The sequence below is a fragment of the Asterias rubens genome, chromosome 4, assembly GCF_902459465.1.
Source record: "Asterias rubens chromosome 4, eAstRub1.3, whole genome shotgun sequence".
In the NCBI taxonomy this organism is placed as follows: domain Eukaryota; kingdom Metazoa; phylum Echinodermata; class Asteroidea; order Forcipulatida; family Asteriidae; genus Asterias; species Asterias rubens.
This window is the reverse complement of record NC_047065.1, coordinates 11,157,694-11,177,588: the sequence shown is the minus strand read 5'-3', so window position 1 is coordinate 11,177,588 and position 19,895 is coordinate 11,157,694. Positions and strand designations below refer to the sequence as shown.

Genomic DNA, 19,895 nt, shown 5'->3' with positions numbered 1-19,895 from the left:
CCTTGAACATCTGTAAAGATTGATTTGGCGCATTACAAATACCTACTATTATTATTTTATTATTATTAACATTGAACAACTTTGAAAACAGTACATTTAAAACATCTTTTAATTCTGTTTATCCACAGATAGGCCTACCAATCAACATGTTATTCTTATGCCAACTAACAATGTGTAGTTCATAATGGACACTGACAGCTTATATGAGGATGTACCAGTCCGTGACCCAAGTGGAGGGGCCAGGGGTCATGATGTACCCCAAGGTAAGTTGGTGGCTTGTGGAGGAGGAGGAGGGGGGGGGGCGCAAGAAAGTGAGTTGTGGAGTTGTGTACCAAGGTCAGAATTGTATTTAAACTCTTGGCAGTCTAATGGCAAAGGTCAGGGGTTTGGATCCCACCAGATGTGTATGCCTACAGGTGATTGTTTTCACAGAGCTCGGGAAAGTACTGAGTATCAAGTACAGTGCTAATAATACACACGGTGTCCCGTATGGTTAGGAATGCAGGCAGTGGATTGGAGACACAAGTGCAGAAGAAAACACATGATGTGGCCTGACTTCAAGTGAAATTGTGTTGGGAAAGGATCAAAATGTAAACAAGAGCCAAGTTATTAATAACCCAGAAGCAAACAATGTCTTAAAGGAACATTACAGAATTGGTTTTGCTAGCAAAAAAAGTTGCTGGCAGTGTTTAAGCACTGTATGTAATCCACCATATTTATAAACTGACAAACCTGTAGAAGTTTGAGATCGATTGGCCATCCGGGTCACGAGAGAATAGAGAAAAACCGATTACAAATTTTGCATTGCATCGATGCCAAAATAAAAATGAATAAAACGCTCACTGAGCGATAAACTCCAAGCGCGAAATTAGATTATTTATTTCTCATTAAATATGAAATTTCAGACAGAAATATTTTAAGGGATTTTTTTCTACTATCATCATCATTAGACCATGTTAGTTTTATATAAATCTTTGATATTCACAATTTTTGTTTCTTACCAATTCTGTAACGTTCCTTTAATTAGCATAATTCCCATTTAGAATCAACAAAGAGAAAACATCGACAAGCAACAATCAAGAATATACATTCAGTTATTTCAGTAAAATATTACTGAAATAAAAACAGTGATCACATACATGACAAAAAGACTCTTAGATGCCTTAGCTGAGCTGGGCCCAATTTCATGGCTCTGCTTACTGCCGAATTCTACGCTTACCTTACGTTTACCATTCTTCGCTTAGTGGCAAGCGCCAAATTTCTGCGCTAGCCTTGTATTAAGCGAAGAATGCCTAGGAACGTGGAGTACTGGTATGCACTCGCAGAAGCCCAAATTCCCGCTAACCCATGAAATGCTCGGCATAAGCCAGAATTCCCTGCTTCATGTAGTTCATTGCCTTTACTCCATCAGATAATGAACAGCGTCGTGCCCAGCAGCGACGAGCTGTCGCCAAAATCAGTCGAGAGGAGTTAGAAGATAAGTATCTCCGTCTTCATGATGAGAATCTGGTTCTGAAGAAGCATGCCAGGAAACAAGAGGAAAAGATTAAGAAGTGAGTGCAATAGACTGTGCAAGTCTCGCGCGCACCGGAGCGAGAAAACACGACAACTGAAGAACTTTTTTTTATGAATCAAATCTTTGCTTTAATTTATTCTTAATGCCGAATCTGAACAACAAAAATACCCTATAGAGCTTGTTTAAATTAGTTTTAGCTTTTTAAACAAATACACAATTATCGGTTAAAGTCTATGTATAGAACAAAGTAAAACTCTGGGACAAGGATGTTTGTTTGATCTTAAATTTTTTGAAACCCCTATTGTAAATCTACGCCCGAATGTGAAACTACTCAAAGCTGGTTTATACGCGGACGCACGATGGTCGCAAGGGGGTTAGATAAACGCGTGACGCAGTTTAAATAGGAAGCTGACGCATAAACGAACAATGAAAAGGCTTTTCACCCCGTGCGACCAAAACAAGCGTCTGCGTTAGTTTCGTCAAGTTTCGTCGTGAGGTCAAGTTTAAATATCGGTTTTTCTTCGTTATTATGTTGACTTTATTTTTACTTTTATATATGATGTTAATTAGTATTACATTTTTAACAACATATGTCATTTTTATGGTCATAAACTACATTAAACTAAAGTAATGGACCAAACAAAACCTCCCAACGTTAAACTCCATAAGGTTGGGACCACAATGGTCCCGGAAGTTCAAATCCGCGCGAGACTTGCACAGTCTATATGGATTTGTGGAGGCTGTTTTCACAGTCAAATTTTTGTTTTAGGGAATGTTTTAAAGGCACTGGACACTATTGGTAATTACTCAAAACAATTTTGAGCATAAAACCTTTTTGGTAACGAGTAATGGGGATAGGTTGATAGTGTAAAACATTGTGAGAAACAGCTCCGTCTGAAGTGACGTAGTTTTCGAGAAAGAAGTAAGTTTGCCATGAATTTGATTTTGAGACGGTACCTCAGAAATAGACCTCGAGGTCTTGAATACGTACATACATCTGAAAGCACACAACTTCGTGTGACAAGGGTGTTTTTTCTTTCGTAGTTATCTCGCAACTTGGACGACCAATTGAGCTCAAATTTTCACAGGTTTGTTATTTTATGCTTTTGTACACCAAGTGAGAAAGCTGGTCTTTAAAATTACCAATAGTGTCCAGTGTCTTTGATAGGCATGGGACACCTTTTGAAAACTGTCAAAGACCAGTATTCTAACTTGGTGTATCCCAACATGCATAAAGTACCAAACCTGTGAAAAATTTAACTCAATTGGTCATTAACGTTGCAAGATAATAATGAAAGAAAAACGCCCTTGTTGCACAAATAAGTGTGCTTTCAGATTCTTATTATTTATTTATTATTATGCCTAAAAAAACTTCAAGCCTGAAGTCTTTTAAAGGAACACGTTGCCTTGGATAGGACGAGTTGGTCTATGAAAAGCGTTTGAAACCGTTTGTTATGAAATGCATATGGTTAGAAAGATGTTTTAAATGTAGAATATAATGATCCACACAAGTATCACTCAAAATTGCACGGTTTTCATTTTACGTCGCGAACTAACATGGTCGGCCATTTATGGGAGTCAAATTTTTGACTCCCATAATGGCCGACCGTGTTTGTCGACGAGGTAAAACGAAAACCACGCAATTTCGAGGCATTTGTGTAGATCATTGTATTCTACTTTTACAACATCTTTCTAACCATACCGATTTTATAACAAACGGTTATAACAAGACCAACTCGACCGATCCAAGGCAGCGTGTTCCTTTAACATTTGAGTGAGAAATTTACCTCTTTTTCTTTAAAAATGTCTCTTTTCTCTGGGTGTATTTACCAAAAATGGCAAAATGGTAAAAATTTGCTGACAGTAGGTACATCTGGCACTGATGCAATTGGTTTGGCTGGCTAGTTCAATTTTGAAAAGCATCCCTATTCCATTTGAAATATGGACCAGTGGACAAGGCTGGGAATTAGTGAGATGACAAAGTAATTGGACAGTCACTCTCCATACAGGACAAGCACTGAGATCATTACTAATAAATGAGTTGAATAAGGGAATCAATGTGTGGTGAAGAGGTTATCAACTAGTGGTTTAATCCCATCGAGGCCTAGTTCTTGATAATTTTACCGAGGCGAAGTCGAGTTAAATTATAAAGAACCAGGCCTCGGCGTGTTTAAACCACTAGTTGAAAACCAATTCAACACACTTTGATTCCCATTCATAAATACCTTTTCGGTAAAAAAAAAATCACTTTTTGGTCAAGAAGTAAAATAAATGCAAAAATTATAATTGTTCAATGATTTCTTTCAACACAACACCCCTCCAGCTATGAAATGGTAAAGCCCTCCGCCTCCCTCTGGTAAACAAATCCTTATAAGGGAATGCTGTGCGCGTTGCGCGTATCGCATGATGTGGCACAACTGTTTCAGCCGTTGCTCTCGACCAATAGGAATGAAGAAACTGTCTTATGCGTGTAAGAACAGGTGCAAGGTCGTGTGTCACGCCCATGAATTAACACTTTTTACCGGTCATAAACAAAGGTTTATACACACCCACGTGACGCGCTCTCTACCAATAGGAATAGCGAAACTGTCTGAGGTATTTATGAATAGAACATAATGGATGAAACAAGATCTTCTTGAAAGCACGGTCCACAAGAAGAAAAATCCACTCATGAAAGAAAACAATAGTTTCACCTTTCTATAAATATTTAAGTAGTGATTGATGCTTCTCCAACAGAATGGCTACGAAACTGATAAGATTGGTCACTGATCGTAAGAAGCAGGACCATGAGGTGGGCGGAGCTCACCAGCGTGGCCGGAAGGGGCGGGATGTTGAGACAGATGAGATGATCGAGGACTTACAGGGTAAAGTGAGGGATCTCAACAAACAGAATGATATGTTGAAGAATAAGGTAGGACAAAATCAATCTGCAAAATTTGCAAAAAGAACAGAATTTTATTTTACTGTTTGTGTGTTAGTATACAAATGTTGACTGCTTCGAGTGCTGTGGTTAAAACTACAACTCTCAGGGTGATCACCGAGCGCTCCAGAAAATGGAACGGTCTGGGGATCACTGAGGGAGTCGGAGTTTTAACCATAGCCAAGTTAAAGCAGTCAATATTTGTTTTATAACACGCCAAAAGACTATTCATCATCCCTGTATGCGCGTTTCAGTTACACAGATGCGCAATTGATAGGGTTCGAGGTGGGTAAAAAGACGTCTGGGTACTGCAAGCCATGTGATAGTCGTCGGACTATCACACTGCAAACGATGCACTATCACACGGTCGCTGTCTAGTAAAACTAAGACATACGTATCATGAGACGAACTCTGGCGCACTCTAAACCAGCGAAAAGGCAGAATAGTTGTATGGGGTGTTATGAATTCGAATATTGTCTGGTACAATGCTTAAAAAAAGTTGGCGCATAAATTAAAAAATTTCTGACTATCGAGACAGTTGCTTTCCACGTGATTCTGGGCAAAATGTTGTGTTGTTGGAAATTCTGACATGTAGTGAAGTTGTCTCCTTGTTCAAAATACTTGACCTGTAGAAGAGGAATAACTGCTTAGAGACAACGCGATAATAGAGGACCAGATTTAGATTTTTGAGTCACACTAATTGCAAAAGTTTGTTTTATTGTTGATTTGTGTTTATTGGGTGGTTATTGATCACATATCCAAAATCGGACAAGAGTTTCAAGCCAGAAGTGACCTAATTTGCATATTTAAATTAGGTGGTAATTAGCAATCTTTAAGGTCAATTATCTCTAAAACTATTCATTTTATGGACAAGGTTTGTGTTAGAGGTGAATAGAAACCTGACCTTGAGAATCTAAAAAACATATTTGTATACTCGATTGACCCTTTCCAAATAACTAGGTCAAAGGTCAATGGGTAAAACATGTGTTTAATTGGTTTTCTCCACTCAAACGCATTGTGCATGGTACCATGACAGTGTAATCAATAATTAATTTATGAATTCTTTAGGTTGAATGATTCCACCCTGTCCTAAATGACCTGTAATCATCACCTAGGTCAAAGGTCAAGGGGTCAACGTGTCAGCAAATGCAAAAAAAATACCACTTATTGCGATGCACCCTAAACAGCACAGCTTGTTTCAACGCGGTTTAGCATCCGCATGTGCAGACTGGTGTGTATCAGAAAATTTGCCAAAGTACTTGCATTTTATGTTTGGTTTGTCATGGAACTCGGCAAGTTGTAAGAGAAAACAGGCGGGCAACAACAGGGGGGCAACAACTATGGAGGCACAGGCACAGGGGGGGGGGGGTGCTACCATAAAAAAGGGACAACAATCCAGCTCTGGCCGATTGTTGAAATACATGAAGTTGACATCTTGACCTTTTACCTAGCTGGCAAATGACCTCTAGGTCATTTGAGTGAACTTTATTTTATTGAATGTCATTGATTGAGGTCAATTGGGACGGGGGAATCATTCAACCCGAAGAATTCATTCATGGTATTTAATACACTGTCATGATATGCCATGTAAATGCACATGAGTGGAGTAAATCAATTAAGCGCATGTTTGACCCATTGACCTTTGACCTAGGTGATGATTAAATAGGTCATTTGGGACAGGGTGGAATCATTCAATCCAAAGATGTCATAAAATTAATCCATTATTGATTACACTGTCATGGTGGAGAAAACCAGTTAAACGCAGTGTTTGACCCCTTGACCTTTGACCTAGTTATTTAGAAAGGGTCAATCGAGTATACAAATATGAGTTTTAGATTCTCAAGGTCAGGTTTCTATTCACCTCTAACACAAATCTTGTCCATAAAATGAATAGTTTTAGAGATAATTTACATTAAAGATTGCTAATTACCACCTAATTTAAACATGCAAATTAGGTCACTTCTGGCTTGAAACTCATGTCCGATTTTGGATATATCATCAGAAACCACCCAATAAACAAGACTCGACAATAAAACAAACTTTTGCAATTTGTGTGACTCGACATGCACAAAATGTCCAAATCTGGTCCTATATAAACTAATATGTAAGTAACAAGAATTTATTTTTGAAAATACTTTTTTTTTGTTACTTTCTTTATTGCTGTTTCACTCTATTGCAGTTGACAATTACTAAGCAACAGCTTGCAACACAGGGTAGTAGACAGACACCATATCCACACGTACAATCAAGGGTAAACACAGTAAGTAATAATCAGTCGTAGTCACTTACCATCACACTTCACAGTTATCACTTATAATCAAGATCACTGTAATCAGGTATAATCACTGTAATCACAGTTATAATTGGTGTTACCAGCAGTTAAAAACTCTGTAATCAGCTATTAATCACTGAAATCAGTTATAATCACTCTTATCAAAGATAGGATTGCTGTGTTAACAGATTATCACTGACAGTAACAACAATTATAATCACTGTTATCGCAGTTTTAACCACTACCATCATAGCTATCATCACTATTTTCGCAGTTATAATCACAGTAATCACAGTTATGATCACTGTGATCACAGTTATGATCACTGTGATCACAGTTATGATCACTGTGATCACAGTTATGATCACTGTCACAGTTATGATCACTGTGATCACAGTTACATGATCACTGTGATCACAGTTATCACTGTGTTTCGCAGTTATAATCACAGTAATCACAGTTATGATCACTGTGATCACAGTTATGATCACTGTGATCACAGTTATGATCACTGTGATCACAGTTATGATCACTGTCACAGTTATGATCACTGTGATCACAGTTACATGATCACTGTGATCACAGTTATCACTGTGTTTACAGTCATTGTCACTGTGATCACAGTTATGATCACTGTGATCACAGTTATGATCGCTGTGATCACAGTTATGATCACTGTAATCACAGTTACATGATCACTGTGATCACAGTTATCACTGTGTTTACAGTTATTGTCACTGTGATCACAGGTATGATCACTGTGATCACAGTTACACATGTACATGTATGATCACTTCAGCAATACTAGTTTGGACTGATCACAGTGAACTCTCAGTGGTAAACAGCTTAAACTAACCATGCACGCATAAAACATTTTTACAAAAACATTACTGAAGCTGGGGCATGTTTTCCAGAAATGTTTCAGAACCACCAACGGTTCAAATCGTTCCTTGGACAAGAACCTCATATGTATGAATTGAGTTTTCAGTCCCTACCTGTTTAAGTGGGTTTTTCTACTTAAAAAATTGAAATTTTGTGTCTGGACATTTTATTTTTATTTGACAGGGATTGCCTCGACCTCCTCCACCAGATAACATCAAGAAGGGCTTGAGGGTTCAGGGACATGAACGCAACAAGTAAGACACTGACTCTTTTATGGAAACATGTCGTAGTTTATATTTGTGTATGAGTTAATGTAGGTACCAATTTCTTTTTTCATTCATAAATACCTTAATAATAATAATAATAATAATAGAACACCATTTATATAGAGAATGACAAGAACAAAACGACAAAGGAGATGAAATAAAAAACCAAGAGGAATCCAAGACCAGGCAAAGCCTGCAGCAAAAAGCCGGTCTCTCTTTGTGGTGACATGTAGTAACAACTTCAAGTCATTCGCCTAGTCCTGAAGACAATCAGAGCAGACTGATCGAAAATTTGTCAACCAACAGATCTTTTCAGAACCAACACTATTTAAAAGAGAGATTTCCAAATGGTGTTACCGCAAACCTCAACTAATGAAACTAGTATTATTAATTTTTAGCCTCACTTAAAGACTCTGGAAACTGTTGGTAATTGTCAAAGACTAGCCTTCACAGTTGGTGTATCTCAACATACGCATAAAATAACAAACCTGTAAAAATTTCAGCGGAGTCGGTCATCAACGTTGCAAGACAAAAATGAAAGAAAAACACCCTTTTTGCACAAATAAGTGTGCTTTCAGATGCTTGATTTTGAGACTTCAAATTCTAAATCTGAGGTCTCGAAATCAAATTCGTGGAAAATAACTTCCTTCTCGAAAAGTACTTCAGAGGGGGCCGTTTCTCACAATGTTTTATACTACCAACCTCTCCTCATTACTCGTTTCCAAGTAAGGTTTTTTGCTGAAAATTGTATTGAGTAATTGCCAATAGTGTCCACTGCCTTTAAAGGGAAGGTACACGTTTGGTAATTACTCAAAACAAATATTAACCTAAAAACTGACTTGGTAACAAGCATTGGAGAGCTGTTGATGGTATAAAACATTGTGGGAAACGACTCCCTCTGAAGTAACGTAGTTTTTGAGAAAGAGGTAATTTCTCACTAAAATAATAAAAGACTTCTAGCTAGAAGTCTTTTATTCTTATCTGAAAGCACACAATTTCGTACAACAAGGGTGTTTTTTCTTTCATCATTTTCTCGCAACTTAGTTGACCAATTGAGCCCAAATTTTCACAGGCTTGTTATTTTAGGGTTATGATGGGATACACCAAGTGAGAAGACTGGTCTTTGACAATTACCAAACGTGTACCTTCCCTTTAATATGTCAAATGGTTCCTGTACTTTGTTTGTCTGATTGTTATGAACGTAGATCAGCAACACCCAGAGCTTTCAGGAACGACGTCCTTCCAAGATACGGTCACAGTCTCCTTGAAGAAGCTAGAGAAGAAAATCACAGACTGTAAGTACCGTCATGTTCATTTATGGCCCTTTCTTTAACCCTGTCTCTAATGTGTGATTCCCGACTTCCGTCAGAAAATGAAATCCGCATGCATACTACTCATTCAGGAGTTGAACAAAAGGTCACTACACCACCAAGCATGTCTGGTGACAGGGAGCTAAGTTTCAAAGCCGTAATTGGCTGTAGGTAGTTCAACAAGATCAACTTGATCATCCTTGCTGTAGGTATTGTATTAAAGATAAACATCTCGATCCGTGGCAGTAAAGAAATTCAGTCCCCTGGGGGTCGATGTCACAAAGAGTTAGGACTCGTCTTATCTTGAGTTAGGACGAGTAACTCGTCTTAACTTAGGATTAATCTTAAGGTCCGCATGCTACAGTGCAGGGTTGGGACTCGTCCTAAGTCCTAAGATTAGTCTTCAGTTAGGAAGAGTTTTGTGAAATCGACGGCTGATTCACTTAACTAAAGCAGAAGTCACCTAGTTTCTCTGTCTACTCTTAGCACCACAAAGGTAATGCATAGGGGATACAGAATATAATTTATTTTGACCCTTAACACCAATGTGTAGTACGCACTGTATACTCTTCCAAGTACTTTTCCGAGTTTTGTGGAAAAAATCCACAGGCAAATCACTCGGTGTGATTGGAACCCATGACCTTTGCATTGCTAGAGCAGTATTGTTGTCTTGCCACTAGACCATTGAGCTAGCCCATTTAAATTGTGAATTTTTTTATTACAATCATGTGTGTATTTATTAATTATGTTTTTTCTTCTTGATTCAGTGAAGAGGTGATTCAGGATCTTCAAGATCATATCTCATCCTTGGAGCAAGATAAAGATATACTTCAAGAGCAGGTGAAGATGCACACATTCACTTACATCTGAGTTAGAAACCTTAAGAATCAGATGTGAACCGCGCAAAAGGGTCACAAAACTCGGTCTTCAAAGTCTTTCAAAAATTTAATAAAAAGAGAAATAGGCAGTTGAGCTACATGTAAGTGGGTGGGCGGGTTGGCGTAGTCACATCTTTCCACACCTTCTACCTCTAGGACCTAGGTTAGAGTCACACCAACTGCGTTGGTTTCCCAGAAATAACTCCCTGGGATTTTTATCTTTGACCCACTTTTGGAGAGATGGGGACAAGGGTTTTGCCCAAGGGTAGGGGAAAGGGTTCAAACCCTGAATGCCTGACTTTCCTGACAAAACACAAATATTTGAATAGACTTCCACAGGTTTATTTAATGTTTTTAAACTCTAATCGTGAATGCAAGGACTCTCAGAAAAGTGAACTTAATCACTGTGGGAGCCAAGAACCCAGTGGAGAGAAGACAAGGAAGGGTGCTATACATCTGTGGAAGGCAAGGAAATGTACATGTACCACTACGATCCGTTTGTGTTCAGCATTTCTCATAAAAACCTTGTTTGATTGGTTTTTATTTTGCCTTAGGTAAGAATAAAGGAGATCGAACAGGAGGAGACACTGCTCAGGTTGAAGGAACACATGTCAGCAGGTCAAAGGTCAGTGAACTCTACTGATGAATATTCATAATTCATGCAAACATTATACATGTACATGTAGTATAAGCAATTAAAGCAGGCTCATCAAGCACTTTACTTTGGACCTAGTATTGGGCACTTTTTATTATTCATTTTTGTAATCTTTGTGGACAATATAAAATGCGACAAATGACCCCCCCCCTCCCACAAACCAATTAGGAAGAAAGAATAGGCCAACGATGCTGTGTGACTATAAGTAGCGCTCTGCATCTTCTGTCTGAGATAAGTTTGTTTTGAAGTAATGTAGTAAGGCACATTCAAGTACAATAGCATTCCGAACTAATGCCAAAAAAGAAGCTAAGGACCCGGAGCTCGGACAAAACTGTGAAATTCCACTACATCTAGGTGGTGTGGCATGTTTGTCTGACAGCTGGGTATTTTATGCAAAGGTGACGTCATTACATGTAGTGCGGGGTGCTATTGTTTTGTTGAGTGTTCACCTAGTTCACCTACATTGACTCAAACTCAACTCAGACGCGACCTTTGTGACTTGTCACCCAAACTCGTCCCAATTGACTTGGGACTTGCTGGACTCGATAATCGGGAACTCAAGACTTGCTCAATCCATCCTTCGACATTATCCTTGCAAGGGTGACGTCATTACATGTAGTGCAGGGTGCTATTGTTTTGTTGAGTGTTCACCTAGTTCACCTACAGTGACTCAAACTCAGACTCGACCTTTGTGACTTGTCACCCAAACTCGTCCCAATTGACTTGGGACTTGCTGGACTTGATAATTGGGAACTCAAGACTAGCTCAATCCATCCTTCAACTTGTAATGAGGTACCCTTGCACCCACTGCAGTTGCAGTGGATGTCTTCTGCTCTTGCAGTAATGTCATTTGTAAAAACTAGCTAGGCACAACAAAATTGTGCTTACCAGAATAAGGTTACCAGACAAAATACCATATTTTGTGACTGGTTTCCTGTTAAGCAACATACTTCACATTGTAGTTGTGCCAAACGATAATTGCATTACTTGTGCTTATGTTACAAATGAAGGCAGACAAGTAGGATTTGAAACTTTGGATGGTGGAAGTATAACTAAGAGAGGTTTGCGGTAACACCATGTGAATATATCTTTTCAGTAGGGTCGGTTCCTTTGAGTACTCCCTGCCCACTCCCTGTTGGTTTCAGTTGAAGTTTTAGTCCCACTCGAGCCTGCATGCTTCACCGCCCTAAGCCCAGCTTATGCTTATCCATTTCCCGCCTTTGCGCAACACCAAGCCTTGTACTTTAGCAGCATCTAGCAACAGAGTCCAGCATTCTCCTGAAGACGATCAGAGCATACTGATCGAACTGTTGAGTCGTTAACCACCAGTTCTCTTTAGAATCAACACTACATAAAAGAGATATTCTCTGTGGTGTCACTGCAAACCTCTCTTAGATATAGTCTACTTTGTCAATTTCGGATTGAACCTGTTGCATAAGCTGCTATTGCTGAGCAGGCCTCAAATTTCCCGGCGGCCACGACGGCCATGGCCGTCGGTGCCCTTGCTTCTGGCCGTGGTGCCCCTCAAAAAATTACCTTTTCCAAGGCCATAATTGCAGTGCCCTTAATTCCCGTTGGCCGTCGTGCCCTTTTTAAAAGAAGTTAAATGCATTTTCAGTGTTGTCTAGAAGCACCAGCTGCCGCGATTTTACGGAAACCTTTTTACCCAGTTGTCAATGATTACGAAAACAAACTTTTCTACACACAAAAAGCCGACAGTTGGAGATCCTTTTCTGTATTTAATGTAGCGCCCATACACTATCCAGGCCTCACCTGGGAGAATGATTGACACTCCTATTGACACCCAATTACTCTTATCTTAATCCGCTACAGTTTGTTATACAATTGTTTCAGTTTGTAATACTTTTGCTCCACTCAAAAGAAAAGCGCTGTGTGCGGTGTCTTTGTGGTTAATCCTCTTCAGTTTGTTATACTTTTGCTTCACTCAAAAGGCAAGCCGAGTGCATGGGTGTCTTTGTGGTTTTGTGACTTGGTTTTGTGACTCATAGGAGTGGATGTTGTGTTCTTTTTAACCTGGAAAGTGTGTTGACATCTTGTGGCTTGCAGTTTTACGGTTTGTTCATGAATAAGATATGATTTATCAATATTTTGTTCATGCAAACTGTTTCATCGGGTTAACCACCCATAGGGAAACCTCTGGCCAATTTTCAAATTAATTTTTTGAAATTTTTTGAAATTTTGTTTATTAAACTTTCAGGATAACTAATGCACTATGGTGTTATTTTGATAAACAACTCATAGTTTATTAATGCCCTTTTTTAGATTTCATTTTTGGCTTTGGCGCCCAATCTACTGGCCTTGGTGCCCCCCAAAATTTGGCTTGCTCCAAGGCCAAAGTGGCCTTGCCCTAAAAATGATGAAGTTTGAGGCCTGGCTGAGGTCAAACAATAGAAATGTTAAAGGGTGGCTGCAGTGTTTTTTTATTCATTTAAATGATTAAACATGACTTTTTAAACCTGAAATATTTTTTTTTTTTCTTTTATTAAATGCACAAGTATTTTAAAAAAGGTTTTCAAGAGATTAAACGTTTGCATAAACGTGACGTCATGTTGGTAACCCGAGCCGTCGGGCCCCCTGGCTGTGTGCATATAGAGACGTGTGCACTGTGTGGCCTGGTACCTAGGAGCATGTAGTTAGGGACCAGACTCTTTTTGCCGACGATATGTTTGAATTTCCGACGTGACGTCGATGGTAGGGGCGGTAACAATCCACAAAAGGGGGGGGCATGACTTATTCGCTCATTACGCAAGTCAGATATGTCGGGAATAAACAAAACACATTTTATTGATGTTCAATACATATATCAGAAATAAATGACAGCAAAATTAACTGTTTTATTTTAATTCACTGCAGCATTCCTTTAAGGTGTGGTTTTTTGCGATAAACAAATCTATGTATTTTTTGCCCTCAGCAATGAGGGCGCTGTTTGAGCTTGTGACATTGTATGCTAGGGGTCTACACATTATTTGCAGTTTGATCCTATTAGTGAAATCAATCTCTTTATAAGTGAATTAAATTGTAGCTTTTTTGTAGCCTTTAGCATAATGTGTTTCCTTTACAGCTTCTGACTGAACTTTTTCAGTTGTGTCTTCTCTTTGCGCCTGCATTGTATGTAACACTGTTATTGTTTTTTGTTCACTTGACTTCATTTTTGTTTCCATCTCCCGTCCGTTACCATGACAACAGACATTCAGCAAAGTAAGTGTCGGTGCCCTGAGGGCGCTATATATCAGAGGGCATGCACGTTGCCTCACAAGATTTTCATCAGCCAATATTAACCCATATCACTATGCGGTGTGATACAATGCACAGAATATGCACGAATGGTCTCTGATGATACTAAATTCCATTTGATTTTTCTTCCTACTCCAAACTCCCTCCCCACCTCCTTAAAAGAAAGTCTTTGTTATTATTTTGATGCACATTCTTTTTCTCAAGTTGCCCAATTTATGGAAATTGTGAACATGTACAGGGTTTTAGGTCGACTTCAAATTGATGACGAATTTTAACAATGGTATTGAGTAATACAGCTCGACACTAGGCAACTTAAGGGGTAACAAAGCTTTGTTTTTGATCAGCCACAAAGACTGCCAAAACTCTGACAGCTCAGAGTGAACCCTCACTCTGCTGAACAGAAACACCAGAGCTTGAGTCAGGTGCTCTTAACTGCCCAGGTCGAAATTCCAGTTGAACCTAGTTAAACTGGGTTTAAATGGAACTAGTTGAAACCAGTTGATAAACTAGTTAAACACAGTTAAAAACAGTTGGTTTAATATGGAAAATGGACAGAGACCAACTGGTTTATAATTTCAACCTAGTTGAACACAGTTAAACCTAGTCCAAACCAGTTGGTTAACATGGAAAATGGACGAGTTTGATCACTATCCAGTTGAACCAGTTGACCCCAGTTAACTAGGTTCAACTGGAATTTTGACCTGGGTGCTTGGCCACGACACCTGGGCCCAATTTCATAGCGCTGCTTAGCGGCCGATTTCATGCTTACTGTGCGATTTCCATTTCATAGCGCTGCTAACCGTAAGCACTCGCACAGGCATGCTAACCTTCCGAGGTTACTTCATGAAAAATATACCATGTCACAATGCAAACCCATAGTGAACGCGCAGTATGGCCGCCTTATTGTTCTGCTAACCTGTGAAATATGGCTTGCACCTGAGCAAATTTTTCTGTTACAGTAAGCACAAAAACTTGCTTGTCGTTAAGCAGCCCTATGAAATTGGGCGCTGGTGGTATTTGAATCCTGACCTTTGCATTGCTATTTAAGCAGATGTCTTACCCCTAGGCCACCGAACTAGCGTGATGGCTAGAGGTGCTTTGAATCCTTACCAGGGGATGCCGCAACGATTTAATGGAAACCTACTACATGCCTGAAGTAGTTCAGGTTGAATTCTGTAAATTTAACATGAAATTTTGGATTCTACTGGTTTGGATCAGACAGTGTAATGGTTGATTAACAACAGCACTATATGGGATTTACCGTTTGGCACACCTTGCTGATTGGTCAAAAATCTGATGCAACTGACTTGATCTAATACCTGTGATTGTTAACCCCAGTCCGTTACTATTGTTTATGGCTGTACTAATTATTTTGTATTGTTTTACCTAATTAATTATTTTGTTTCATGCAGCATGACCCCCCTTCAACCCCCCTCCCCCACCATTATTCCTTCGTCATCTACATTGTTCACACTAAACACTAAACACTGGCTTTACTAAAACATTCCCACTCATAATTTAACCCTTGTTTGTGTCCTTGTTGTGGGATTTTGTTCCACTACAAGTTTGCCGTTTAATTGAACTTTATTTCAGTCAATTAATCCTAACTGTTCCTATTTTTACTAGTATCTGTAAAGTTCCTACTGGAAAGGGAGCACTTTTTACCTTGATGAATTTCGACACCAGTAACTCACATGTTTCACCTGAAACACCTAGGCAGTATTTTAGCCTCCAGAGTATCTCCAGAACTGAAACCTGCAAAAACTATAAACTCATCTCAAAAACTAAAACCTGTTTAAACTTACCTCATGAACTTTATATAAATTACCCTAATGAATTATACACCAATAACTCACACATTACAAACTGAAATATACCATGGTATTTTACCCTCTAGCATCTCCAAAACTATAACCTCTAAAAACTATAACCTCATCTCCAAAACTATACCCTCAAATATACCTCATGAACCTCAGCTGAAATACCTTAAGGAGTTTAGATACAAATAGCTCTTAAACGATAACCTCAAGCATACCTCGGATATTAATCAACTTGTATTCTCCTCTCCAAAATAATAACCTCAAATATACCTCATGAAGCTCACCTCAATATCTCAAAAGTTACAACCCTAAATGGACAACCTCAAGAACCTAGTCACCAGCTGTATCCCAATTTGAGTGCGCCGTATTTTTGACTGCATGAGGGCGCTCTCAAACAAGTCTGTATCACTTCCGGGGTATACATGTATATTCATTCATACCCAAAACAGTTATTGAAGACTGGAACACATTACCACCACAGACATCATATCCACCACGGACAGTAAGATCGTTAAAAGAGCTGTTATAATCCACCTCTTAAGCAACTTAAAACTATGGCGCAACAAAAGTGACAACGCTGAGTAAAACTGTGCAGGAACGAAACAGGTTTACCCCCGGAAGTGATAAAAATACTATTGAGGACGCCCTCATGTGGTCACAAATACGGCACAACTGGTTCATAAGTTAATGAGTAACATGCATACCTCTCACCCTCTTTAGAACAAACATCCATGAGAATGTTGAGATGATCCGACTCCAGAGGGAGGTGAAAGAGAAGTCAACGAAGCTGACAGCCTTACAGGCCAAGTATGCTAACCTGGAAGAGGCAAGTATCCATAATTTTGATTTGTGTAATTGTGACCTGCCCTGAGAAAATGTTGACTTCTGTAGATTTGAAGAAAACAAAACCAATTTCTAATGGTTTCCAACAAGTCTTTAAAGGCACTGGACACTATTGATAATTACTCAAAATAAATGTTAGCATTCAAAATTACTTGGTAATGAGCAACGGAGAACTGTTGACAGTATAAAACATTGTGAGAAACGGCACCCTGTCAAGTACAAAGTTTTTGAGAAAGAGGTACAAGTAATTTCTCAGTCAAATAATGAAAGACTTCAGCCCTAAAGCCTTTTATTAGGTTTATGAAAGCACGCAAGTTTGCGCAGCAAGGGTGTTTTTTCTTTCACTATTCTCTTGCATCTTCGAAGACCAATTGTGCGGCAATTTTCTCAAGTTTGTTATTTTATAATTATATATATTGGGATACACTAAGTGAGAATACTGATCTTCGACACCTAAATGTACCATATGTATCCAGTGCATTTAAGCTTGAAAAACTTGCATGAATTCACAGTTTGAAATATTGATGGTTAAAAAAATTCAAAATGTTTTTGTTTTTCGCGTATTATCTGATTTCAATCAGCTCTGATAAGAAGAGGTTCTGCTTTACATGTATAATTTTTTTTTCTAAAGTCCAAAATCTCATTTCTGCTTTAGGTTTGTTTTGCTGTCCGATTAGAATAACATTCCTGTTAAAAGACGTAATTTGGACAGTCCGAGCGACCTTGTTATAATGCGAGTCCACTGTATTCTCATTAATAACCTATAGTTATTTCCTTGCTTTTCCTTGTAGAATCTAAGGGCAGTGAAGAAGAGTCACGACACGGTCTTAGCTGAACTAGAAGAACTCAATAAAGTATATCAGCATGAGCAGAGTAAGGTGCTAGGTCTGAAGAGTGAGATTCATCAATCAAGTTCAAAAGAGCGGGCAATCATGGAGGTACAAAATGTTGTTTTATTTCATTCTTCTATTTCGAGTGGTGTCCTCGGTCAATGATATTACGGCTGAGGTTTCTCCAGGTCTTCCTGTCCCCCATACACTTTTTACCTGTCACTAACAAAAGGTTTATGCACACCCACGTGACGCGCTCTCCACCAATAGGAGTAGAGAAACTGTCTGGGGTATTTATGAATGCTCCTTTAAAGGTCTTATTGTTCGTTATGGATATGATGTCTTTGGTGGTATGATGTTCCAGTCTTTAATAACTGTTTTGGGTATGAATTAGTATACCCCCGGTAGTGATGCAAATATATTTGAGAGCGCCATCACCTGGTTAAAAGGGAAGGTACACGTTTGGTAATTACTCAAAACAAATATTAACTTAAAAACTGACTTGGTAACGAGCATTGGAGAGCTGTTGATAGTATAAAGCATTGTGGGAAACGACTCCCTCTGAAGTATTGTAGTTTTTGAGAAACAGTTAATTTCTCACTAACATAATAAAAGACTTCTAGCTAGTGTTTTTTCTTTCATCATTTTTCTCGCAACTTCGATGACCGATTGAGCCAAAATTTTCACAGGCTTGTTATTTTATGCACATGATGGGATACACCAAGTGAGAAGACTGGTCTTTGACAACGACCAAACGTGTACCTTCCCTTTAAAAATAAATGTACAGTGCATTTGACCCTCCTGAATGTGACACGATTTTTGCAAATTCTTCATTCCGACTGGTGTTTCTTCACTCCTGCTGAATCCAGACAAGTGTGATAGGGGTTTTAAAGGAACACGTTGCCTTGGATTGGTCGAGTTGGTTTTTGAAAAGCGTTTGTAACCGTTTGTTATAAAATACATATGATTAGAAATATATTTTAAAAGTAGAATATAATGATTCACACAAGTATCACTCGAAATTGCGTGGTTTTCCTTTTACCTCGCAGACTAACACGTTCGGTTGACCATGGATGGGAGTCAAAATTTTGACTCCCATAATTGGCCGACCGTGTTAGTTCGCAAAGTAAAAGGAAAACCACGCAATTTCGAGGCAAATGTATGTGGATCATTGTGTTTTACTTTTAATACATCTTTCCAACCGTAAGCATTTTATAACAAACGGTTACAAACGCTTTTTAAAGACCAACTCGACCGATCCAAGGCAACGTGTTCCTTTAATCATTGGTCCGGCTCCCACCACAGGCTAGTGTCTTCCCAGTGCTGCTGCTTTGAGTTCAGTGGTATCACAACCTGAGCATTCTCGCATGTTGTCAACCCAGCGCATCTTTGGTCCACCCACCGAACAATGGCATCCCTCTAGCATCCTTTCCACGAAGGATGAATAATCAGAATCAATGGAAGTGTCAGGGTCGAGCGGTTAAGAGCACCGAATTCAAACTCTGGTGTTTCTGATCAGCAGAGCGTGGGTTCGAATCCCCAGCTCTGACACTTGTGTCCTTAAGCAAGACACTTAACCATTGCCTCGTCCTTCGGATGGGACATTAAGCCATTGGTCCCTTGTGTTATGTAACGCATGTAAAAGAACCCAGTGCACTTATTGAAAAGAGAAGGGGTTCGCCCCGGTGTTCCTGGTCCGATCGGCAGCAAATTGCGCCACAGCATTTTGTAAAGCATTACATGGTGCTATCAGAAGTTATAGTTCTCACAATTCAAAAGTAGTCCAACATCTGGCAGGAAATACTGTATGTTACAGCGCTAGGAGCGTCACTGGGTGACAGACATGTGCGCTTTATAAGAAGCCACAATTGTTATTATTATTAATAATTTAATTGTTTCATTCTTGTTGACAGCTTCAAGAACGAATCAGTGATGTAGAAAACGAGAAGATTATTCTTCAAGAAGCCAATGAGAAACTCTTAAACAGGTAAGTCTGAGTACGTACATGTACACCATGTTAACTTTCATTGGTTAGAGGATTTCAGAACATGCTCACACATCTGAGAACAATGGGTTTACCTGGTGAGTCTACCGCCACCTAGTGTCTCCTATATGTCAATTTACAGCGTTTATACACTATTGGGTGGCAAATGCCATAGAATTGTTAACTGGGCATCTGCACAAATACATGCTTTGTATGCTACCGCATCGATACCATACAATAAAGCATGATGTGCCCTCATTTTGCACACCTGCAATCGATTTCACGAAACTTTACGCATTCGAAGTCCATTTGCGCAACGTTTATGGCGCAACTTACGCCGGAAACGTTGCAAAAGTGGACTTACGCAGTTGCGTACAATTTTGGTGAAATTGGCTGCAGTAGTATTTGTTTTCCAGCACTTCCTTTACTAAGGACTAGTGACGAACGAAGGTGTTGTAATGGTG

The 19,895-nt window shown here is 39.1% G+C and overlaps 1 protein-coding gene across 2 annotated transcripts in view; it reads left to right on the top strand.

Annotated features, from left to right (window-relative positions):
- The window catches only part of LOC117289403 (protein fantom-like), a 48,318-nt gene that overhangs the window by 1,238 nt on the left and 27,185 nt on the right, over window positions 1–19,895 (top strand). The window contains exons 2-13 of one of the 2 annotated variants that reach the window (XM_033770511.1): window positions 129–263; window positions 1,412–1,553; window positions 4,253–4,427; window positions 6,616–6,696; window positions 7,774–7,844; window positions 9,062–9,151; window positions 9,934–10,006; window positions 10,599–10,669; window positions 13,907–13,918; window positions 16,495–16,600; window positions 17,409–17,555; window positions 19,361–19,434. In XM_033770511.1, coding sequence (XP_033626402.1) covers window positions 185–263; window positions 1,412–1,553; window positions 4,253–4,427; window positions 6,616–6,696; window positions 7,774–7,844; window positions 9,062–9,151; window positions 9,934–10,006; window positions 10,599–10,669; window positions 13,907–13,918; window positions 16,495–16,600; window positions 17,409–17,555; window positions 19,361–19,434 — 1,121 coding nt within the window. In that variant the 5' untranslated portion in view covers window positions 129–184. The remainder of the gene's footprint in view (window positions 1–128; window positions 264–1,411; window positions 1,554–4,252; window positions 4,428–6,615; window positions 6,697–7,773; window positions 7,845–9,061; window positions 9,152–9,933; window positions 10,007–10,598; window positions 10,670–13,906; window positions 13,919–16,494; window positions 16,601–17,408; window positions 17,556–19,360; window positions 19,435–19,895) is intronic. The other variant, XM_033770512.1, reaches the window with a different exon arrangement.